This window comes from Vulpes vulpes, chromosome 14, assembly GCF_048418805.1.
Source record: "Vulpes vulpes isolate BD-2025 chromosome 14, VulVul3, whole genome shotgun sequence".
Classification (NCBI taxonomy): Eukaryota; Metazoa; Chordata; class Mammalia; order Carnivora; family Canidae; genus Vulpes; species Vulpes vulpes.
In genome coordinates, this window is record NC_132793.1 from 49,362,222 (window position 1) to 49,388,015 (window position 25,794).

The window sequence follows — 25,794 nt, forward strand, 5'->3', positions numbered from 1 at the left end:
AAATAAAATCCTTAAAAAAAAAGATGAAAGAAAAGTTTTAAAAAGATTTTCATCAAAATTACTCCACTCCAAATTACTCCACTCCAGACAGAACACGAAAGACTCCTAACTCTGGGAAACAAACTAGGGGTGGTGAAAGGGGAGGTGTGGGCAGGGGGTGGGGGGTGACTGGGTGATGGGCACTGAGGTGGGCACTTGACAGGATGAGCACTGGGTGTTATTCTATATGTTGGCAAATTGAACACCAATAAAAAATAAATTTATAATAAAAAAATAATAATAAAATAAAAAAAAAAATTACTCCACTCCTGCTTTCATTTCTATAGAGGCTATCACAACATATTCTGTCAACAGGTAGTCCTGCCAATCTCCACCTGCAGAACAACACGATTTCCTGACCACCCCCCACTTTAAAGATTTTATTTATTTATTCATGAGAGTCAAAGGGAGAGAGGCAGAGACACAGGCAGAGGAAGAAGCAGGCTCCCTGCAGGGAGCCCGGCGTGGGACTCGTGGGACTCAATCCCGGGTCTCCAGGATCACACCCTGGGCTGAGGGTGGCGCTAAACCGCTGAGCCACCCAGGCTGCCCTTTTCCCCATATTTTTAAGGGAATGGATAACCACTGCAAGTTCTGATTTTTGATGCGAGAACAGATACATAATGTAGCTATTGGAATTGCCATTGAATCGCTCAGATTTTAACTTTTTTGTTTTCAAGTAAATCACAGTGACTGTGATTAATAAAAAGTTACAATATATACTTAATGTAGTTCTCAATATATAGTTTTCCAACTATCATATCCCACTACATTGTATCATGTAATTACATATCCCACTATAAGAATAAAATGTCATATCACATATACCGTTCATCCCACTTTAAGTACCTAATAGTAAGCTAAAATACATTTTTATTGATTAAACTTTTACAGTTAAATATAAACTAGAAGTTACACTAAAGTAGAATAAACCAGGTATCAGATACTGCAGGTTCCCTACTATTAATTTGTTATGCATGCAAAAAATCAGAAATGAGTTCTTTCACCCTAGATTAATATTAAGCTAAAAATGATATACTGATGTTTCAATAGGTCATTCATTCTCCAAAGTATACTTCAGCTTTGTTTAGAGTTTAACAGAAAAAGATGAACTCTGGGATTTATGCTTTAACCTGATAGCATTAACTCCCTAAGAAATATTAAACTTCTTTAACTTCTAAATTTTCTTTAAAAATCTATTCTGTAAAAATTAGTTTCTGAATTATTTATTTTGAATACCTCATGATAAATTTAATGCTACCAAAAGATAACAATTTCATTAATCTGAAAATTTTTAACCCAAATAGAAACAAATTATTCAAGTTGTATTTAAACATCAAAGGTTCATTCATTTTACCAGGTCATTTATTTGGCCTTGATGTCCAGAAAACTCTCTGACAATCTTCCTAGTTTCAATGTCCAGAACACAAATGGAGAAGTCATCCAAGGCAAGTCCCAGAATGCCACTAGTAAGATAAATATACTAGTTTTAGTAAACAAACCAACAAACTTTTAACTAAAATCTCATAGTCATTTTAATTTTGCTAATATTCAAGTATATCTGTGGGGAAATTAAGCAAAATTCTGTCCTTTTACATTAAATGTCTGATTTTCTCACTTGGAAAATTACGTACTCACATTAAGACTTTTACCAAAAACATCAAGAAGAAAATCCATAATCATTAAAGGAAAAACTTTACCTGTCTCTATGTAGCAGCATCATATTTGGAGATGAATTGAGGCTCATAGAATGGATTAAAATTTTGTTTTTAAAGTTCCAGAACTTGAGTAATCCTTCACTACCAGCTGTAATAATCAACTGGTTTAATCCATCCACTGCAACACCTCTAACAGATCCTTTATGAGCTTTAAGCATATGTTTAAAAGAAAAAAGAAGTAAGAATTGGCACTGCCTCTCTGAACAGTACACAAAGAATGATTCGTTCAATTAAATATCTAAGTTCCTACTATTTAGTTCCCTTAAAATCTTAAAATTAAGCTGGATTTCAGGGAATAAGGAGAAAGTTATTATATTGCTCTAGTGAAAACACACCCATCAGGTTGATGCCACAAAGGTTAAGATTTTCTGTTTCGTGCAACGGGAAGAAAACAAAAATTTTAATTCTGTCTAATATCTGCTTTCCCTAATCTATCAATGGCTTCATTCTCTTTAAGTATTTCAACATGGTTTATATAGTAAGTGTAATGGCAGTAACCGCCAGGTAGGTTTGACAATAACCCATCTATAACCTTGGCAAAATGCCTGGCACTCACTCAAGAATTTAATAAATGCCAGAGACAGTCATTAGCTTTGTTTCTTTCCATATTATTATTTTTTAAGTAAGAAAAAGGAAATAAATTCAATACCTTGATCCTCTCCAAAACTTCCTCGATGTATACCAGACTGCATGTTATATACATCTACTGTTCCTGATGAGAGACCAATTACAGCAAAGTTTCCGCAAGAAGTTATATCTACCGCCTTAGAAAACAAAATTTAAAGACAAATGATACAGAAAATAACATTTTTACTGTACTGTATGATTTCCCAAATATCTTTTTATCTACCAATTATCTCATTAAAAAAAACATGTTAAATGAATTGTCTAATTTTCTTAAACATAATGTAATTACACTTGGGCATATAGAAACAACATATATGCCATCAACTGATCTATGCCTAAATAAAACGTGGTTTATTCACAAAATTGAATATGATTTAGCAATAAAAGGAGCAAAGTACTGATACATACTACAACATGAATAAACCTTGAAAAGAGGAAAATCTATAGAAATAAAAAGCACATTGTGGTTGCCTAGGTTAAGGAGATGGGACACGGGAGAGTCCAAGATGGCAGAGGACTAGGAGACCTTTGTTTCATCTGGTCCCAGGAATTCGGCTGGATGGCTATTGAGTCATTCTGAACACCTGTGAACTCAACTGGCGATCTAAGAAGAGAATCGCTGCAACTCTACCAACTGAAAAGTGACCACTTTCTGCAAGGTAGGAGGTGTGGAGAAGTGAATCCAAAATGATATATGGAAAATAAACGGGGGAGGGGTAGGGAGCTTCTGTAAGCTGGCCATTGGAAAGTACATAGCAGCAAAGAGCAAATCAGAATTTTTAAAAGTCTGCTCCCGGGACAAACTTGCCTGAAAGGTGCTCAAGCAGCGAAGCGGGGATGGGGAATCCTAGGTGGGACAGTGTAGTCTCAGGATCACAGGAATACCGGGGGTGCCTGTGTGCGGCAGATTCCCAGGAATCTGAGAACTGCCATCAGCAGGCCGGGGCGAGGGGGGGGCGGCGCGGGGGGGCTTTCAGCTCAGCGTTGCCATAAACCACAAACCACAGCACAGTCAGGTGACCACCACTCTCCACACAGGAGCCCAGCAAGTGGCAGAACCAGCGAGACCCCAGGGAAGAGTGGCAGGGAAGCGCACGACAGGAGTCTGCACGGTTTGGGGACTCCAAACCTGGTCATGTGCCTGAGATCTTAGAAATGCTCAGTCCTAGGGTGTAGATGGAGACCAGGGAGATGAGAATGATTGCTTTTTCCTGAGGTCATGCTGAAGAGTGGGGCCGGGACCTTTGGCTCTGAGGATAGAGACTGGGAGGCCCCCATTTTCCTCTCCTCCTCTAAAGCGGCACAGAAAGCCTTCAGGGAACACAAGCCACATTAAGCAATCCAGAGCAGATGACTTCCCCTGGCCCCTGGCAAGAGCAGTGCAGTTCTGCCCGGGGCAGACACTTGAGAATCAACACAACAGGTCCCTCCTCCAGAAGATCTGCAAGAAGATCCAGCCAAGACCAAGTTTACTGATCACTGACAGCTGCAAAACTCCAGCGCTAGGGGGAAGAGAGCATATAGAATTCATGGGGTCCCCACCCCGACTGTTTAGTCCTTCCATTTTTACTTTGTTCTCTCTCCTTTCCCCCCCATTTTTACGGTTACGTTCTACTCTTTCGTTGTTTTTAACACACACACACACACACACACACACACACACACACACACACACTTTTCTTTCTTTACAATTTTGGGATACACTTTCTTCTAAAAAACCAACCAAAACATACTCTGGATATAGTGTATTGCTCTGTTTTATTCATCTGTTTATATTCTTTTTTTGTCTTTAAAGTTTCATTTTTACAGTTACATTCTATCCTTTCATTATATTTATTTATTTTGTACATAGAAGTTTTTCTCATTACAATTTTGGGATCCAGTTTTCTAACAAATGGACCAAAATACATGCTGGATCCAGTGTATTATACTATTCTGTTCACCTGTCTGTCTAAATTCTTGGTTGTTTTTTGTTTTTCGGTTTCAAGTCTCTCCTGATTTGTTTAGTGCATATTTCTCTGGGATCACTGTTGCCATTTTAGTATTTTGTTCTCTCCTTCATCTATTCTCCACTGGGCAGGATGACAAGATGGAAAAATTTATCTCAAAAAAAAGAGAACAAGAGATAATACTTACTGCCAAGGACCTAATCAATAAGAATATAAGTAGATGTCAGAAGTAGAGTTCAGAATCACAATTATAAAGATACTAGCAGAGCTTGAAAAAAAGCATAAAAGACACCAGAGAATCCCTTTCTGGAGAAATAAAAGAACTAACCAAGTCAAATAAAAAAGGCTAGTAATGAGATGCAATAACAAATGGAGGCTCTAACAGGCAGGATAAATGAGGCAGAAGAGAGAATTAATGATACAGAAGACAAAATGATGGAGAATAAAGAAGCTGAGAAAAAGAAACAAATACTGGATGAGGGGAGAATCCAAAAGACAAGTGATAACATAAAACAAAACAATATTACAATAATTGGGATCCCAGAAGAAAATCAAAGAGAGAGGGGCAGAAGGTATACTGGAGCAAATCATAGTAGAGAACTTCCCTAATCTGGGAAAGGAAACAGGCATCTGAGTCTAGGAGGCACAGAGAATCCCCCCCGCCCCCCGTTAAAATCAATAAAAATAGGTCCATGCCCTGACATATAATGGTGAAACTTGCAAATCTCAGAATCAAAGAGAAAATCCTGAAAGCAGCTTGGGACAAGAGGTCCATAACCTACAAGGGTAGAAACAATAGACTGGCAGCAGACCTCTCCACAGAGACCTGGCAGGCCAGAAAGGACTGGCATGATATATTCAGGGTGCTAAATGAGAAAAACATACAGCCAAGAATACTTTATCCCACTAGGATGTTATTCAAATAGAAGGAGAGATAAAAAGCTTCCAGGACAAACAAACTAAAAGAATTTGTGATCACTAAACCAGCCCTATAAGAAATATTAAAAATGATCCTTTAAATGAAGAGAGCTCAAAAGTAACACAGACCAGAAAGGAACAGAGACAATATACAGAAACAGTGACTTTACAGGTAATACAAGGCACTAAATTCATACTTTTCAATAGTTACTCTGAACGTAAATGGGCTAAATGCCCCAATCAAAAGACATAGGGTATCAGATTGGATAAGAAAGCAAGACCCATCGATATGCATGCTGTCTGTAAGAGACTCATTTCAGACCCAAGGACACCTCCAGATTTAAAGTGAGGGGGTGGAAAACCATTTCTCATGATAATGGATATCAAAAGGAAACTGGTGTGGTAAACCTTCTATCAGACAAACTAAATTTAAAACCAAAGACTGTAATAAGAGACGCGGAAAGACACTATATCATAATTAATGGTTCTATCCAACAAGAAGATCTAACAACTGTACATATTTATGCCCCTAACACGGAAGCAGCCAGTTATACAGGCCAATTAATAATAAAATTAAAGAAACACATTGATAATAATACAATAATAGTAGAGGACTTTAACATCAATGGACAAAGCATCTAAGCAGAAAATCAAGGAAACCAAGGGCTTTGAATGACATGCAGGGCCAGATGGACTTCACGGATATATTCAGAACATTCCATTCTACAGCAACAGAATACACATTCTCTAGTGCACATCGCACATTCTCCAGAATAGATCACATACTGGATCACAAATCAGTCTCAACTGGCACCAAAAGACTGGGATCATTCCCTGCATATTTTTGGGCCACATGCTTTAAAACCTTAACTTAATCACAAGAGGAAATTTGGAAAGAACTCAAGTACATGGACACTAAAGAGCATCCTATTAAAGAATGAGTGGGTCAACCATGAAACAAATGAAAATGAAAGCATAATGGTTCAAAATCTTTCAGATGCAGCAAAAGGTGGTCCTAATGGTCCTAAGAGGGAAGTACATAGCAATACAAGCCTTTCTCAAAAAATAAGAAAGGTCTCAAATACACACCTAACTTTACAGCTAAAGGGGCTGGAGGAGGAACAGCAAATAAAGCATAAACCTAGCAGGAGAGAGAAGTAATAAAGATTAAAACAGAAATCAATGAAATAGAAACCAAAAGAACAGTAGAAAAAAGATCAATGAAACTAAGAGCTGGTTCTTTGAAAGAAATAATAAGATTGATAAACCCATGGACTTATCAAAAAAAAAAAAAGAAAAGAAAAAGGACCCAAATAAATATAATCGTGAATGAAAGAGGAGAGATCACAACCAACACCAAATAAATACAAACAATTATAAGAACATATTATGACCAACTATAAGCCAACAAATTAGGCAATCTGGAAGAAATGGATGCGTTCCTAGATACATATAAACTACCAAAACTGAAACAGGAAGAAATAGAAAATCTGAACACACCCATAACCAGCAAGGATATTGAAGCAGTAATCAAAAATCTCCCAACAAACAAGAGTCCAGGGCTAGAAGGCTTCCCAGGGGAATTCTACCAAACATTTAAAAAACAATTAATACCTATTCTTCTGAAGCTGTTTCAAAAAAACAGAAATGGAAGGAAAACTTCCAAACTCTATGTGGCCAGCATTACCTGATCCCAAAACTAGACAAAGATGCCACAAAAAAGGAGAATTACAGACCAGTATCTCTGATGAACGTGGATGCCAAAATTCTCACCAAAATACTAGCCAATAGTATCCTACAGTACATTAAAAGGATTATTTACCACGACAAAGTGGAATTTATTCCTGGGCTACAATGTGGTTCAACATCTGCAAATCAACCAATGTGATACACTACTTTAATAAAAGAAAGGACAAGAACCATACAATCTTCTCAATGGATGCAGAAAATGCATTTGATGAAGTACAGTATCCTTTCTTGATTGAAGCTCTTCACAGTGTAAGGATAGAAGGAACATACCACAATATCATAAGAGCCATATAGAAAAAGCCCACAGTCAATACCATTCTCAATGGGGAAAAACTGAGAGCTTATCCCCCAAGGTCAAGAACACAGCAAGGACATCCACTCTCACCACTGCTACACAACGTAGTACTAGAAGTCCTAGCCTCAGCATCAGACAATAAAAAGAAATAAAGGGCATCCGAATCGGCAAAGAAATTAAACTCTCATTCTTCACAGATGACATGATACTCTATATGGAAAATCCAAAAGACTCCACCCTAAAATTGCTGGAACTCATACAGGAATTCAGAAAAATGGCAGGATATAAAATCACTGCACAGAACACTAACAATGAGAATATAGCGAAATTAAGGAGTCAATCCTATTTACAAGTGCAGTCAGAACCTTAAGACATCTAGGAATAAATCTAACCAAGGAGGCAAAAGATCTATATTCAGAAAACTATAGAACATTCATGGAAGAAATTGAGGTAGACACAAAGAAACGGAAAAATGTTCCATGCTCATGGATTGGAAGAACAAATATTGTTAAAATGTCTATATTACCTAGAGCGATCTATACATTCAATGTAATCCCTATCAAAATACCATCAACTTATTTCACAGAGTTGGAACAAATAATCCTAAAATTTGTATGGAACCAGGAAAGACCCCAAATAGCCAAAGGAATGTTGAAAAAGTAAACCAAAACTGGTGGCATCACAATTCCAGATTTCAAACTGTATTTCAAAGCTGTGATCATCAAGACAGTATGGTATTTGGCACAAAAGCAGACACATAGATCAGTGGAACAGAACAGAGAACTCAGAAATGGGCCTTCAACTCTACGGTCAACTAATCTTCAACAAAGCAGGAAAGAAAATCCACTGGAAAAAGGACAATCTCTTCAACAAATAGTGTTGGGAAAATTGGACAGCCACATGCAGAAGAATGAAATTGAGCCACTTTCTTATGCCATACACAAAAACGGACTCAAAATGGATGAAAGACCTAAATGTGAGACAGGAATCCATCAAAAACCTAAAGGAGAACACAGGCAGCAAACTCTGCCCTTGGCCACAGCAATTTCTTGTTAGACACACTTCCAAAGGCAACAGAAACAAAGGCAAAAATGAACTATTGGCACTTCATCAGGATAAAAAGCTTTTACACAGCGAAGAAAACAGTTGACAAAACCAAAAGATAACCAACAGAATGGGAGAAGATACTTGCAAATGATGTATTAAAGGTCTAGTATCTAAAATCTATAAAGAACTTCTCAAACTCAACACCTACAGAACAAATAATCCAGTCAAGAAATGGGCAAAAGAAAAAAAAAAAAAGAAATGGGCAAAAGACATGAACAGACATTTCTCCAAAGATACAAATGGCCAACAAAACATGAAAAAATGCTCGACATCTCTCATTAGGGAAATACTAATCACAGCCACAATGATACTGCCTCACACCAGTCAGAATGGCTAAAAGTAACAAATCAGGAAATGACAGACGTTGGCAAGGAGGCAGAGAAAAGAGGATTCTCTTACACTGCTGGTGGGAATGCAAGCTGGTGCAGTCAGTCTGGAAAACAGTATGGGGGTTCCTTAAAGAGTTGAGAATAGAGCTACCCTATGACCCAGCAATTGCTCTACTAGATATTTACCCCAAAGATACAAATGTAGTGATGTGAAGGGGATCCTGCACCCCAATGTTTACAGCAGCAATGTCCACAATAGTCAAACTATGGAAAGAGCCCTGATGTCCAATGACAGATGAATGGATAAAGATGTGGTATATACATATATAATGGACTACTACTCAGCCATCAAAAAAAATCTTGCCATTTGCAATGATGTGGATGGAACTAGACGGTATTATGCTAAGTAAAATAAGTCAATCAAAGACAATTTTATGATCTTACTCACGTGGAATTTAACAAACAAAGGGGAAGAGAGGAAAAAAATAAAACAAGACAAAATCAGAGGGAGACAAACCATAAGAGACTCTTAATCATTGGAAACAAACAGGATCACTGGAGGGGAGGGAGGGGAGGGGATGGGGTACCTGGGGGATGGACATTAAGGAAGGCACGTGATGTGATGAGCACCAGGGTTATATAAGACTGATGAATCACTGAACTCTACCTCTGAAACCAATGATACATTATATGTTAATTAACTGAATTTAAATAAATTTTTTAAAAAGCTAAAATAATAATAAAACAAAAAAAGGAGATACAAAAAGGGAAGTGAGAGAATGGGGTTTCTTTTTGAGGTGATAAGAATGTTCTAAAATTAGACTGATTATAGTGATGACCCACACAATCCTATAAATATACTAAGAATCACTGAACTGTATACACTTTAAATGAGAGAATTTTCTAGTATGTGAATTATATCAATTAACTTTATTAAAAAACAGGAGCAACAATTCTGCAAACCAAATTTGACACTACTACTTTATATCTTAAAATCTGAACTCAACAAAAGTAGACATACGTATTAACAAAAGCAAACAAAAACAAAATTTAATGGAAATAAACTTTTAAGTAAACACTGGCATTTAAAAGCTATATTTAAGAAAAGTTTAGGACTCAGAATTTCTCTTCAAGGCACTTCTCAAGAGACAAACATAAGAAAAGACATAAAGGCTTTAAATAACTTCTACATCTATAACTCTTTCAAGAGTTGGCTAAATCTTAATCCCTATTGTCAAAGGAAATCAAGAAAAAAAAAAAAAGAAACCTGAAGATACACATTCATTGAGTACAGTACTGTATACTCAATATAATTAAGGTAAGAAGTTCACTGATAAATGCTGAATTCCCTCCAAATCTTCAAAGGGTATTCTGAGTAATCCTATATTAATTATAAGACTAAAATAATATACTACATCTGATTAATCAAAGCTTAACTTAAACCAAAAGTAATTCTCTATAGTTGCAAAACATAACATTATTAGGGAATAATTTCAAAATGTTAAACTATGTTCTTTCAACCAACATTATCATTAATAAACTTGAGTATAACAAGATTACTACCGGACAGTTTTATAGGAGGAAATGCTCTTATCAACAAGCTCACTTACTGTTGCAGTTATGTCATCTTTCTTCAGCTCTTTTGGTTTGAGAAAGTAAGCGCCTATTGTAGATCTCTGATAGTTCCAGGTTGAACATGATAATTTACCTTGATGGCAAGCAATGATACTATCCCAGTCACTTTCACGAGCTTCCTCTAAAACATAATAAAAATCATAAATCACATTATTTTTCATTCCCTCATTATTTATAAAACATATAATATTTATGTTACCATTAAGCACTAGAGATATGATTGATGGTTTACAGGTAATTTTAGATAGCTCTGAGCTTCCAATATAACAAGAGATTCTGATTAGAAAAAACTATAATAAAAAAAATGATAGTATCTTATAAAAGCACTCAGGAAGAGTTTACTAAGAAGATAGGAGGACAGTAATAAATGGCTTCCTGAAAGAAGCAGTCAAACCAACAGCAATTAACGGGGAAGCAGGGGGACAAACAGGTCCAAGAGTAACTTGAACAAAATGAAGCCCAGCAAGTTAAGTGATGCATCTTCCTGAGAAGGATGGGTAGCAGGCAAGGCAACTGGGGCCACACATCACAAAAGTTGTCTTGAAAGCCATGTTAAAGAGAGGAGAATGCATCCTACAAGTAATAAGGGGAGTCTAAAAGATTTTTAAGCAGGTGAATGACAGGATTTAGATGTTTTAGGAAGATCACTCAGGCTCTAAGATAAAAAAGACAGGAGGGTGGTCAAAACTAAAGTTAAAAAAAGGAAAAAACCATCATGTGGTTGATACAACAACCTCAACTTTATTTGAACTTTATCTATGATAGCTTTCACTCAACAATCCCATCACCTACCTACATTTTCCTTAAAATCACTTCTTTGAATGAAACATTGCTCAAGTGATGTAGCATACTAAGACCTCAGTATATTTTGATTTTGATTAGAGATACATGTTCTCCATTCTTACCATTTTAACATTAGTCACTTTCATTATACAAACCATATAATACAATAAGAAAGGTTACAAAATGGAATATCAAATACTGTTTATCAATAGGTCTTACAAAGAACAAATTGAAATTAAAAGGTAATAATTTCAAATTATAAATAACTTTAGAAAAAATAAATAAATAACTTTAGTCTTCACATTAGATTTGCACGCACTTGCATTATTTTCAAACACTTGCAAAAACATTTTTTAAAATGAAGAAAATTTAAACATAAATAGTGGGAAAAATAAAAAAAGCAGAACTTCTTGAAACAAAGAAGTTACTTACCAGCTGCAAACTTTGTGATGGGTGGAAGCCTCATTGACATGGCATTCTGAAGTCCTTTCCGCTTGACTTTTTTTTTATTTATTAATCCTGGGGGTTGAAGGAGGGAATATAGCTATGAACTCTTCCTAATGAAAAATGTACGTAACAGAAAGCTATTCCTTATCACAGAATTATAAAGTTCAAGATATTCTTATTTAAGTCAAGAGCCAAATAAAGATGTTATTACCACTATTAGTTAATCATTTATGAAATTTAATGCATATAATTGCATAAGAAAATATAAATTGAAAAACAAAGGTAAAAATAATTTTTTAGATGATGGTCACATAGTCATGTCAATTAAGATAAACAATCAAATAACTATTTGCAGTAACAATCATTTCATAATCAATCATTTTATAACCAAACACAGAAATAAAAAAACAGTGAGTTCCCTATGATGCAGTATTTAATATTATAATTATTATTTTGTAATTATACAATTATTTTGTAATTATAATAATATTATGTATTCTTATATACTAGTTACTAAATATTAAATACTGCAAGGTCGAAATATAATGAGCAAAGATCACACCCATAATACTAGCAAAAAAAGAAAATTAGAAAATTATAGTAAAATACATAAAATACCACTGAATTATCTCAAATACGTAGGACCAACAAGAGGAAAACTAAAAGAACTTCACTAAGGAATGTAAAACACAACTTGAATGAGGATATATTGTATCCCTAGATGTGAAGATTCTTAAAGATAGCAAATCTCTCCAACGTAATTTCAAGTATCACTTTGGATTATTAAAAAGTGATCCAAAAAAAAGAAAAAAAAAAAAAAAGACTTTGAAACTCATTTGGAAGTACATATATGCATGAATAGCCAGGATAGTAGCTAAAAAGAAGGCTAATTATGAATAAAACAGAAAAACATTTTTGTTTAATATACAAAATCTTTCAAATGTTGGAAACAATGGGAAGGGATAGAGAAAGAAAGAATAAAGTCCTTTCTGCAAAAAGATGGGACACTGCTTACTTTGATGCTTTCTCTAAGGTCCCTTCCATGTTTAAAATTGTGCACTCTAAACATGGGTCCAGTGAGACCACTGGTATCTTCTGGGTGGCAGGAGTATGTTTTTACCACCCAAGAAATCTAATTCTTTTCAATAATCTTATCGCAATACGTCAACCACTTCTATAGCAACACTGATCTTAAGAGTCTTACTACTACTCTTCTATACAGAGGTTTTTTAATTTTATCCAAGAAAAGGGGAAATTTATCAATGAAACCTCCTCTGGTTGTCTCCTAGTATCTTGAAATGTTTCTTTTATGACCAGCAGCTTTATTTTCACCTAGCAAGTGACCTACCATGTCCCAAACTCTTGTTAAATTTCTCATGTATTGTGGAAAATGATTGAAGAGTTCCATCTTGACCTGTTGATACAGACAGAAAATACCTAGTCAAACTTCATCACAACAGTGGATCATTTGAATGACAGATCTTATAAAATTAGATTATTAAAACCTGAAGTTACAGTCTGGGACACTTTAAAAGGAGAGCTGTGTTGCAACTACTTCATTACCATATTCACCTGTGCACAGAATGCCATTTAGTAAGAACAAAGGATAAAATGAGGTACTAATAATTTTCAGATTATTACACTAGGGAAGGGCCGCAGTTTCAGAATCTGACCATCTCTGAGAATTAGTAAATAAAATAACACTCCAAATGAAGATAATATAATTTACAATGCTTCCTGAAGTATTCCAAAAAAATCTCATTTCCCCAGATTTCCAAATCACTCTAAGGAGTACCTAAACTCAAAAATTCATAAATGTCAAACCTAATAAATATTAATCAAATTAAATTATTCTCAATAATTGTTTGAATAAACTAAAAGCACAAAGCAGAAACTCACTTGCACTAAGAATTTGCTGTCCGTTTTGTCCATAATATCTGATTTTGGTAAGAGGAGCACTATGCCCCATTCTGAATCTCAAAAGCCGACCTTCACCCATGGGACCATCAAATATCCATATCTGCCAAGAAATAAAAAGACAGAGTTATTCTGCAATGTGTTAAATGATCTTCAAGCAGTGAGATCAATTTCACATATATCAACTGGCACTGGGTAGTGCTTGCCAGGCTTCTGACCCTGGAGAGGGGGGCAGGGGGAAAAGATAAACTGTAACTGTCTCACTTCACTACAATCATGTAACCTGCTATGCTTTTTGTTTCATCTATACCACTATCTTATTCCATTTTCCTTTCATCTTCTAAGTTTCAGGCTGATACATTACAATAGCCTTATTATAATTCCAAGGATAGAAGCCAAGAAAATGATAATAATAATCATAATACCCTCAGAGCATTGTCAGCACCATTTGTGACAAGAAGTGGCTCTCTATGGAGAAATGTCAGCCCGGCAATTGCTGTAGAATGTGCATTTCTCATTTGATTGATTAATTTTTTGTCTTCTAGATCCCAGAGTCCAATGTGGCCACACGGGCTTCCAGCTGCCATTATTGGATGACCATCTGTTACCAAAAATAAAATACATTAAAAAAAAATGCACCATAAAACAACCGAACTATTACTATCTACTATTAAACTATTCTTATTCCTTTGGCTATTTGTGATGTAATATTTCACTCATTTCTTCCAAATATATTAAATTCTAAGAAAACAACCATTTGGAAAACTTCCATGAGCCTCGAAGTTATGCATTTTAAATGTTAATATTTATCAATAAATTAAAAGTTACCTGTGCGAAATGAAATTGAAGTAATAGGTCCCCAGTCTTGACGAAATTTCATTAATGTTTCATCAAATTTAATGTTGTGAATGATAACCTGACCTGATGTAAGACCAACAGCAACAACATCCACAGCTGGTGCCTGAAAATTAAATTACTCAGCTTTTTATTTTCTTAATCAAAACAGCTTTAATAATCCTGATGTTAACAGTCATTACTTGTGTGTTATTGAAACAAATAATGAAATACCCTCTGAAGGATGGCAAAAAAACAACATTACCACTCTAGCATACTTTGATTGCTATTTCACATGTTTTAAAGAATGATGTTTTGAAGTTACTTTCCAGTTTCAAATCTGGTAGCCACCATCAACCTCCTTACCACTAAAACATAGTTGACACAGAAAACAACTGTAAAAGAAAAAGAATCTCCTATATATCACTACAGATCACGAACTGGATGGAAACAGAAAAAAGAGACAACTCTTAGAAAACATAACATAAATGCCATAAAAGGCCAACTATAAAGAAAGTGGAGAATTACTTATCCAAGGAAAACAGGAAAAGCCTATAAAATACATTAAAAGGCAAAAAAGTTTTACAATTAGTCTGTTCCAGCTCTAATATTCTATGACTATAATCTTCATTTTATACAATGGTCTTACGAACAGGCTCCATAATAAAATCTCTATTTTAGCACAGAAGATCAATGTCCCACACTATTACAGAATAGAATCAGTCTCAATATTTTATTAATTTACCATCAAGTGACTATTATGCACTAGACCCTGGGGATACTAAAACAAGTTTTTGTTTTGTTTTGTTTTCTAAAACAAGTTATGACTCCTTGTCCTCAAGGTACCTAATCATTAGATTGCTTTACTGAACAACTAACTCATCTCTATCATCTTTACTCTACACAGGCCCTGGACTACAAGCTTGCAAAATGATTGGTAAACACAGTCCCATACCAACTATATGTTTAGAGCCTAATTCCAGGCAAAAAGATTTCCACAAATGTTTATAGGCAAAAGCATTATTATTTGTTTTCAATTACATTTCCAAAATACAATTTTTTAGGTAATATTTGTAAAAATAAGCTAGTTTTGTATGTTATTTTTGTCTTCAGGTCTAAAAATATGGTTGACTTAACAAGAAAAGTATTTTTCTTACCTGCTGGAGAGCTGTTACTCCAAACTTCCATCCCTGAAATGTATATAGTAGTTTACTACAAGAAGAAAATAGGTGAAAAGTTTTAATTTTAGGAAAACAAAATCTACTACATATTAAAAAGTGAAATAATAGAAGACATCTAAGTTATTACTCTGCCCCACACTATTCTAAGTATACATGTTAACTTATTTAATACTCAAAAAAAAAAATACAAGATAGATACTATCACCATTTTTCAGACACAGAAACTAAGAAAATTTATGTGACACAATCAAGCTAAGGTTATATGGCTAACAATTCAGAGCCCAGACAGACAATTCCAGATCCAATGCCCCATGCTGCTAGTAACTATTATACTATACCAACTCTGTAGGAAATAGAAAAAAAAAAGAAAAAAAAGAAAAAAACATGACTAAAATCCATTTTGTATTACAGATCATAAAAAACCATCATACTCTGTAGACAGATCTCTAGGAAAATATTACAGAAAGGATTATAACTGTAATCTTGTTACATATTGTATAACTTGTTATATATTGTATAACTGTATACAATATAATGTATCATATATATGATATAATGTATCATATACATAATGTTGTAGAACTGCTGCATGACAGTAGTGATGGTGCTCTAAATTTCAGAATCAAGCCACAAATGATATATAAGTCCTTGAAGAAACAGATATTCTGAAATTATATCAATATTCAATAAAGTATTAAGTCACGTAGTAAATTCAGTAAGTGGGCACAAATTAGTTTACTCAATGATTATCCAAGGGATACTTAATGCATAATAGTCTAAACATCACATAAAGAGTCTCAACAGATAACATTAGGGGCAGAGAAAATATCTCTCAGTCATTATCACTGAAGCTGAGCACAGAGTAGATAGCCAACGTTATTTGTTAAACTAAAAACACAGATTTAAAACTAAGAATTAGGGACGCCTGGGTGGCTCAGCAGTTAAGCGCCTGCCTAGAGCTCAGGGCGTGATCCTGAAGTCCTGGAATCAAGTCCCACATCAGGCTCCCTGCATGGAGCCTGCTTCTCCCTCTGCCTGTGTCTCTGTCTCTCTCTGTGTCTCTCATGAATAAATAAATAAAATCTTTTAAAAAAAATAAAAAATAATTTTTTAAAAAAATCTAAGAATTAGGATAAACCTCTAATAATTTTTTTCCTTTTCAAATTTATAAGGGCTTTAAAAAAAACAATTTGGATGGTAAATATTTGTTTTTTTAATGCTATACAAAAACTGAGCTGTCACTTTTTGCTCCAGATAAATGTTCAAGTAAGAGGCAGAGGTTACTCAAAACCATTTATCTAGCCCTCTAGCTAATTTTACCAATAATATAATAATAGATGTCCATCAAGTTTGTGGTTGGTAACAAATGTACTTTTACCCTAAAAATGATTCCTAAATGCTAATACTAAATTAACACTGACCTACTTTGGCTTCTTCAAACTTTTCAGTTTATTGAAAACTAGATGCTGTCCAGCATAATTATTTTCTTAACTTACCTTGCCAGAGTCTTCTCTATAGCTATACGGACTCTTTACAGCAGATTAGAGCTCTAAGTATATACTTTTCAATGGGTATTATGAAGCTGCCCTGTGTCAGGACCATGTGCCACCTTTCACATGTCATGAGTAACAACTCCAAAAGCAGATATATTTATTGAAAGCCCTTCAAGTAAACATATAAAGTCAGGGAGAACTGTAAGACTTAAGTACGCATTAGGGAGTAATAGATAAGGATAAGATGGGAACCACTCACGTTATATTCTAAATAACTTACTTGGATTTTATATTCCACAGCTGTAGGGTTCCTTGTTCACTGCCAAGAAGTATTTTATTCAAGTAGGTACTTGGGTGCAAAATTGCAGAAATTTTAAATACTGATTTATCAAAAGTCAATTGTAGATATTCCTCTACAAAAGTAAAAGTTAAAAATAACGTAATTATTTTTCATGTACCTGTATATTTAGTCCTTAACGTAAGTCTACCATATAAAAAATTTATGTCCTAATATAAACCAAAGACTTATATACTAACCCATTCCCACATTCCTTGAAAAAATTAAACATGATGAGGAGCAACTTGTAACTATAACGGACTGTCAAAAATTTTTCTAAAAGTTCTGATATCAATACTATTAAAAATTTCACTTATTGCTAAACTGGTTTACAGGAATAAAAAACAAGGATTAAAAGAAGTGACTTTAGGGATCAGCTTTGCCATATTTCTAATTTGATCAAGAGGCAGAGTGAATATTCTAAGTGAAGTGCTTGTATTGTACTGAGCTCTCAAATATCTAGGGAGATTGACGGACCACTCAAAGATGTAAAAAGAAAGAGGCAAACCCTGGTGAAACTAAGAATAGTGCTTTTCAAACATTTCCATAGAGCCTCTAATAAATGTGAGAAAAAACTTACAGCCTTGTGGAGTAGAAAATAGTAAATCCAGTCATTTTTTGAAATCTTATCTATATTTAAAATTCTTACGTGTAAATTTTTATTCCTACTTCATAGTTCATACATGATGAAAACTATTTTTCACTGAATTTTCCCCAAAATTTCAGTATCAAAGGTAAATTTCACTTAATTTTTAGTTTAGCACACTGCTTCACTTTCCCAGAGATATTTGTCTTCAGTTTAAAAAGCAAAGAAAATGATGAAAATCATTTAAACTTTGTAAGATCTTTGCCTCTATTTGCAAGCAATTTTACTTATAACCAATATAAATAGCTCCCTGAAGACACTGGTTCAATGCGCTGCTCTAATAATAAAAAGCTAGCACCAGCAACAACAGAAAGCCTCCTGGACTATAAGAAACCAATTCTCTGACTTTATTAAGACCTCTTAACACCCATCTGCACAAGGACTACTTCAGGAATTCTGCTCTCTTACCTGGGCAAAGACAGAACAAAGAAGGTCTAATTTGAAGAACATGGATTAACTCCCAGGAGAGCAATTTTTACTAAAAATATACCTCATAGAACCATGGGTTAAACAAGAGGTAATATAAGCTAAAAAATATAAACAGATTTTAAAAACATAAAAGCTTGAATTCATGGGAGAGCCACAGTCCTTTACTGAGGAAAGCCAGGGATATTTTAGGGATAAATTCTTTGAGGGTAACACCGTCCTACAGACATAGCTCAGGGCCACCGTAGAAGAGTATCACAGTTAAAGGACATGGATTCATATTCTCAGAAAAAAGATGGGTTCTTTTCTTCAGATTATAGGATCTTAGTTTACTACTATAATCTCCTTTACTGAAAGTTGAAAATACGAACTAAGAACATATACCAAAATTCACTCCACAAAGAAAATAATTAACATGTCCCTAAACTTGGAGAACTGCAATAGAAAATGTTTTTAGCTGAGAGAAACACATTAAGCAGATTATAAAGGTGAGCTCACTGGCTGACTAAAACTTTATGCATTTTTTTACTTAAAATCTTTTTCCTAATACACATTAAAAAGTCTGAATTTTTTTCTGATTACATGTGAAACCTTTGACATGGAAGTTGTGTTTACATACCTTTTTTTTTTTAAGATTTTATTTATTTATTCATGAGACACACACACAGAGAGAGTGGGGGGCGGGGGGCAGGAACACAGACAGAAGGAGAAGCAGGCTCCATGCAGGGAGCCCAATGCAGGACTCGATCCTGGGTCTCCAGGATCAGGCCCTGGACTGAAGGTGGCACTAAACCGCTGAGCCACCTGGGCTGCCCTACATACGTTTTTAACTTTAGCTATACATATACTACCCACCAATTTAATGCAATAAATTAGTTCATTCTTACCTTCTGAATATATGTGCCAAATAATAATAACGCTGTCGGTATCAACCGAAATAACATGATCCCCAAAAGGTTGCAAAAGACGGATCTCTGCCTTATGACCCTTATAGGTGTGTACTACCTACAATGTCAAAGTTCAAAAGAATTTCATATTATTACTCATTCACCATGTAGTATTATTCATATTAACCAAAAACATGCTAATCTTAAAGATGCTTATGCTGAGAAATGAGGTCCAACTTTTGACTGTCCAAGGTTAGATTAACAAATAGCAAGGAACCAGGCATTTTCACCTGCTTCCTCAGTCAGTCCAATAATGAGGAGGCATGGAGTAGAAACACCGAAATGAGACCTCTGAGCTTAGGGAGGACGCCTCCACATAGCTGGGTCTTTCACCTGATCCAACCAGCACAACTCCATGCATCCTAATATAGTGGTTATGTTCTAAAAGGCTGACCATTACAGACTCCATCACCACGCTGGCTTCCAGATGATGGGGGAGATAGAGCACTTCTTCTGCATAGCTTTCTGTTTAGACAGAGATCCTTATCTTTACAGCAGCTACATCCCTCAAGAACTACAGCCATGGATTCAGTTCACACCATGGATTCAGTTCACACCAGGGTCCAGAAACACTATTTCTTCTCCTTGTCCTTCTGACCCTAGATTCCTACAGTTAAGTCTCTGATGCCTTGCCAACCTTATTTCCCCCGCCCTCCTCCCTTCTCTCTATATATAGACAGGGGAAACTACAAACTTGAGTAGGGGGGGGGGGGGGGGGCGGAGCGGAGAAGAGGACATTTTCCCCGACTCTCTAAAAACCCAAACAAGTCCCATTAAAGCATTCCACAGGTAAACTACCTCCCTCTGCCACAGACAGTGATGATGGAGGACTCTGGGAACAAATGTCAGTCCAAGTCAGGACTTCACAAGTACAGTGATTCAATTACTTGGCTATTTAGGCAGCTCTACTACTACTTTCCCTTTCATTCTGGGCCACCAGAGCCAGGTCATCTCTCAAATCAGTTGTTTCAGGACAAACTTAAAAGCCAGCTGATAAATTAAGACTAGAAAAGACCAGGGTACAAGAAAGAAGCTAGTTTTCTCTCCACAGAAAAGAAGCATTTGGTTCTTAGAAAAGGAGTCATGGGTTGAGTTGTTTATAATGAAAAAGTCAATCCACATAAAACAGTGGTATAAATATGAAACTCTTGGGGGAAAGCATTTTCAAAGGCATTTCCTAAATCCTATTTCAACCCAATATACAAAGTAGAGAGCTCAAGAGATGGGACCCAACTGGGCAAGAAAAGTTTGAAGAAGCTGCCCAAATAATTCTGATGTTCATCCATGACAAATAAAACTGAACTTAAGCACAAGCTTTAACTAATTTTGAGAATTTGATGAAATCAGCTTTCTCCTCTTCCAGAAAAATAAATGTTTACATTAAAAAAAGTACATGTCCAGAATGTCCCAGATGAAGAATGCCAACAATAAAGTTTCTCCTACTTTTATGACAACTATTGACTGCAAAGGACAATTTAAATAGTTCAGTGATACAAACCTCTTTATTACGGGCAAATGCAGAGAAAACATTCCCATAAGCAGCAAAGACTAGCCTCCCATCAGCTGCCATACAGCAGATATCCTGTGGAAGAGAGTTACCTAGGTAAAGAGAAATATGAAATAAATATGAAATTTTAAGATCTTGGCACAAATAGAAACCTCAATAATACACACAGAACATTTTTCATGTCTATAATTTTTTAAAAATCTAAATGTGTGTATATATAAGTAAAAGCTGAGAATCAGGATAAACTTGACTTTAATGTTATTTTATGCATCTAATATTAACTACCAGATTGAGAATATAAAATCATCTTGACCTTCCCTAAGAGAGTTAATGTATAGGACTTACAGACATAAAAACAATCCTAAAGAAATGAGAAGTTTTTTGAGGTTCTATGAAAAAATATCCTCACTTAATATAAAAAAACTGGCAGACAGTCATCCACCTTTCATATAAATGCCTTCAGGAATATCAAACTAACACTCAAAGAAAATTTTTAAAGTTAATCAAAACCTAGAACCCTATTTAACTTGATCTTTTGGAAAAACCTCAGAAAAACTCTATGATACTCTACCTTCTGACCTTAAAGTGAACAATACGGTATCTATTCAGTCTCCAAGGTAAATATGCCTATCATCTCTAGCCATTTCTCAGAGGATGTGATTTTTTCACTCTTCTCTATCATGCTCACCCTGGCCTTTTCTTTTTATTACCTGTTTTGGGAAGAGAGTTAAAGATAAAAGATTGTTTCAAGTATTTTTCATGCTGCATATTCCACTTCCCAAATACTACTTTTATAAGTTTATTATTCACTTTGTATTCAACTTAAGTTACAGTGCCCTTCTTTGCCTTTTATAATCTTTTTTAAATTTCCTGTTTATCAGACTTATAAAAATCCTGTTTCTGTTACAGTGATATTTGATGGTAAAACTACTCTCTTAGCCCCAGCAAGCCCTTTATTCTGTTCAATAGTTTTCAAAAAAAATAAATGCTCCTTCTATTGGAAAAAATATCAAAATGGAGGAAAAGGGAAAACTCTTCCTTACAGTAGAAGGAATAATGGAATCAGAAAATCACTATTTGGTAATCATCATTATAATACCTGGCTCCAGCAAGAATCATCCCTAAATGAGTAAAACTTTGAAGAGTAATAGGGTATTGATCAGTGGATCTTACCACAAGATACTTATTAATTACAACAGCTAAAACTTTAAAATGGAGCCACCTGACAAATGTCACCTTAATAAAATGATCAGTTATCACTGCCAGGAAAAGAACTAACCAACAGCATATGCCTGCTGATACAATTCACTGAGAATTCTGCATTATTTCTATGTTCTTCTTGCCACAGGGCATAACCTGAATCTAATCATGAGGAAACATTAAAAAAGTCCAATTGAAGGACATTCTAAAAAAGAACCCATATTCTAAAAGTGTCAATGCTGTGAAACACAAATTTAAAGACACTCAGGAGACAGGACAACTAAATCCAACATATGATCCTACCCTGGATTCTTTTTTTCACTATGTAAGTTTATCAGAACTAAATACTAGATTTCTTATATACTTCTAAGTCTTAAATTAATGTCAACATTTCTAAGATTTTTAAAAGACACCAAACGTATAAATTCAAAAGAGTTTACACTTACTCACTGCAACCAGACTAAGTTTCTGAACCTGTTTAAAAAAAAAAAAATTAGAATGTAATTGCTTTTGTTAATGAAAACTGAACACCTGAAAACTGAAATATAATCTCATACATAAGTTTGCTATGCTATCTTTCGTCAAAAAGACACTTACTGATCCTAATTTTTCATTATTAGAAAAGCGTATTTTTTCCACTATTTCATCAGGAGTACTAATGGAAGGTATAGGCAAACGTTTTCTATAATGAGTCATACAGTAAATATTTAGGGCTTCATAGGCTATCTGGTCTTTCCTGAACTGCTAATAAAACATGAAAACAACCACTTATAAATAAATGTGTATGGCTCTATTCCAATTATGAATACAGAAATTTGATTTTCACGTAACTTGTATATGCCATGACATATGACTCGTCTTCTGACTTTTTCCCCAGGCATTTATAAATGTCAAAACCACCCATCTCTGAAGCACAGAGCTCGGAGGGGTATAAATGGAAATTCAAATCCCAGATCTGATAGGATCCTAAGATTGAAAAGGCCCTTGGAGGTCATATTAAATACCTTATTTTTTATTTTTATTTTTTTAGGATTTTATTTATTTATTCACGAGAGACAGAGAGAGAGGCAGAGACACAGGCAGAGGGAGAAGCAGGCTCCATGCAGGGAGCCCGATGTGGGACTCGATCCCAGAACTCCAGGATCATGCCCTGAGCCAAAGGCAGATGCCCAACCACTGAGCCACCCAGGCGTCCCAGATCTTATTTTTTAAATGAGGTAGACGCAAGTCTCCATCCCAAGACAAAGCTTAATTACACTGCATCCTACTAGCATGCAAATTTTACTGGGGGAGTGTTAATATTAGAAAAACACCAACATACCTGTAAAATAAATAAAAATGTCAGGAGTATACAAAAACAAATGGTGGGCAGCACTGGCTTGCAGCCTGTAGTTGGCTGACCCCAGTCTTTGGTTACTGACCCAGCAGTAGGACCTGGACAGTTACCCGAACCACCCCCCGCCCCCCTCCTCAAAGTCCTCAACTATAAAATAAGAATTAAAACAGACTTCTGCCTTATGGGGTTATTAGATTAGCAGTATTCTTGTGTAAAATTTGTGTTGAACAGTTAGAAAGGAGCTAGTCATAGCTAATGCCCAATAAACCTCAGCTGCCATCACCAGCGCCACCTGCACGGTGGGCATGGCCCTCACTTTCCTTTCCTCTTCCGCTACCCCAAACAGCTACCAGCAACCACCTCTTCTTACTAATAACCCCTTTGCTTTCCACAATCCTTCAAAGAAGGATTGCAGCTTGGTTTCCAGAAAAAGTACTTAATTGACACTGGCTCGGGGCACCTGGGGGCTCATCCGGGGAGCGTCTGCCTTCGGCTCAGGACCTGACCCCGGGTCCTCGGATGGAGACCTGCATCGGGCTCCCTGCTCCTCCGTCTGCCTGCGTCTCTTCCTCTCCATCTCTGCGTCTCATGAATAAATAAATGAAATCGTAAAAAAAAGAAAAAAAAAAACCACAACACTGGCTGTCGGCCCCACACATTTACTTGCAGATAAAGGGAAACAGCAACAAAGGTGATTAGGACAACTGACCGAGAGAAGTTAAAGGAGAAAAGCCCTCAACTCACAGGCAGGAGGGCCCGGGGCAGGCACCTTGATTTCTGAAACGTTTTCGGGATTTACAGCAGGGCGCTCCGGAAGGACCACCCGTATGGTAAAGAGAAATCGCTGCCCGGCTTAGGCCAGGAGGCTGGGGGCCAGACACTGCACGTGGGAGGACGGACGCAGGGGGCCTCCGGGAGGAGGGCCTCCCCCTCCCGCTCTCCCACGTGGGGGCCTAATCCAGCCTGGGTCAGAGCTGCACAGCCGAGTGTCTTACGAGTGTTTCTCGTGCAGAACTCGGGGTGTGTGTGTGCCCAGGATCACATGTACACCTTCAGGACACCTTCACAGGTGTGAGGAACAGCCGTGACGTCACGGAACCGGGTGTCCCCGTGGGGTTCCCCCGCGGCCCCGTGGCCCGCCTGGGCCTGGCCGGCAGCACCAGGAAGGGAGGCGGGCTGACAGGGCGGGGGGTGGGGGGAGGGGCTGACCGGGGAGGAGGAAGGGCTGACCCAGGGCATGGAGGAGGGAGGGGCTGACCCAGGGCAGGTGGGGGGGGGGGGGAGCGGGGAGGCGCGGGGTCCCGGGCAGCGGGCGACGCGGGAGGCCACTCACGTCATAGGTGTGGAAGCTCTTGCCCACGCAGGTGGTCACGAAGAAGCGGCGCTTCAGCGCACTGAACCGCAGCACGTGCGCGACGTCGGTGCTGAAGAGCCCCAAGGCCCGGAACCCCGCGAAGAGCGCGCTGCCCGCGCCGCCGCGCTCCATGGCGGCCTCCGCGCCCGGCCCGGCGGAAGCGGCGGCCCGACCCCGCCTCGCGCGCCGCACCGCACTTCCGGGGCCCCGGCCAATGACCTCCGCGGGGGCGGTGCCCCGTGCGCCCGACAAACCGCTCCCCCGAGCGCCCAGGGCCGCGCGACCTGGGTTCCGCGCCACGGCCCAGGGCTGTGCCTCCGCCCCCGCCGATGGGAGGGGTCGCGCCGGCAGCGGGCGGTCGCGGGGGGCCCGACACGTGCAGCCACGTTAGGGGCCTGGTCACACCTGCAGAAAACCGGGAGGGAGGCCGGCGCGGGCGCTCAGCGGAGCCTCCGCCCTCGGGGTCCCGGGATCAAGCCCCGCGCCAGGCTCCCGCGGGGACCCTGCCTCTCTCTGGGGGTCTCGGGAATAAATATGAAATGAAATAATGAAATGAAATGAAATGAAATGAAATGAAATGAAATGAAATGAAAGAGAGAGAAAGAAAAAGAAAGAAAGAAAAGAGAGAGAAAGAAAAGAAAAGAAAAGAGAAAAAGAAAAAGACAAGGAACCGAAGTGCCCGGAGATTACCTAACCTGTGGAGGGTCGCTTACTTGACGGTCGTGTAGCAGTTTGAACTGGGGTCTCTCCCACAATCACATTCATGTTCTTTAACCTACATCTGGACAGGAAGGCAAAAGTCTAAAAAATGAGAGTTATCCTGGAAAATCCAGTAGTATAGGGATGTACAGGAGCATGGGCACAGTGACAGATGATGCAGCACAGCAGCGAGCTCTTACGGGGAGGGTGGCAGGCTGATGGCTTAACTGGGTCAACAAGGGCCCCAGGTCGCCCCTTCCCATCAGTGGGCTCCCTTAGTTGCTTGCTCTTCAGCTGCCAGTGACCTGTGTGAATGTGCAG

At 37.3% G+C, this 25,794-nt stretch overlaps 1 protein-coding gene across 1 annotated transcript in view; it reads right to left on the reverse strand.

The window, feature by feature from the left end:
* Nucleotides 1–25,159, reverse strand: part of WDR36 (WD repeat domain 36) — a 44,366-nt gene extending 19,207 nt beyond the window's left edge. The window contains exons 1-15 of the mRNA XM_072736589.1: nucleotides 24,754–25,159; nucleotides 22,531–22,558; nucleotides 20,876–20,976; nucleotides 19,318–19,435; nucleotides 17,302–17,434; nucleotides 15,505–15,559; nucleotides 14,342–14,474; nucleotides 13,939–14,114; nucleotides 13,496–13,616; nucleotides 12,945–13,010; nucleotides 11,582–11,668; nucleotides 10,342–10,487; nucleotides 2,407–2,521; nucleotides 1,740–1,905; nucleotides 1,397–1,505 (exon numbers count right to left, since the gene is read on the reverse strand). Of these exons, the coding sequence (XP_072592690.1) occupies nucleotides 1,397–1,505; nucleotides 1,740–1,905; nucleotides 2,407–2,521; nucleotides 10,342–10,487; nucleotides 11,582–11,668; nucleotides 12,945–13,010; nucleotides 13,496–13,616; nucleotides 13,939–14,114; nucleotides 14,342–14,474; nucleotides 15,505–15,559; nucleotides 17,302–17,434; nucleotides 19,318–19,435; nucleotides 20,876–20,976; nucleotides 22,531–22,558; nucleotides 24,754–24,906 (1,707 nt within the window). The 5' untranslated portion in view covers nucleotides 24,907–25,159. The remainder of the gene's footprint in view (nucleotides 1–1,396; nucleotides 1,506–1,739; nucleotides 1,906–2,406; nucleotides 2,522–10,341; nucleotides 10,488–11,581; nucleotides 11,669–12,944; nucleotides 13,011–13,495; nucleotides 13,617–13,938; nucleotides 14,115–14,341; nucleotides 14,475–15,504; nucleotides 15,560–17,301; nucleotides 17,435–19,317; nucleotides 19,436–20,875; nucleotides 20,977–22,530; nucleotides 22,559–24,753) is intronic.
* Between the last annotated feature and the right edge of the window lie 635 nt (nucleotides 25,160–25,794).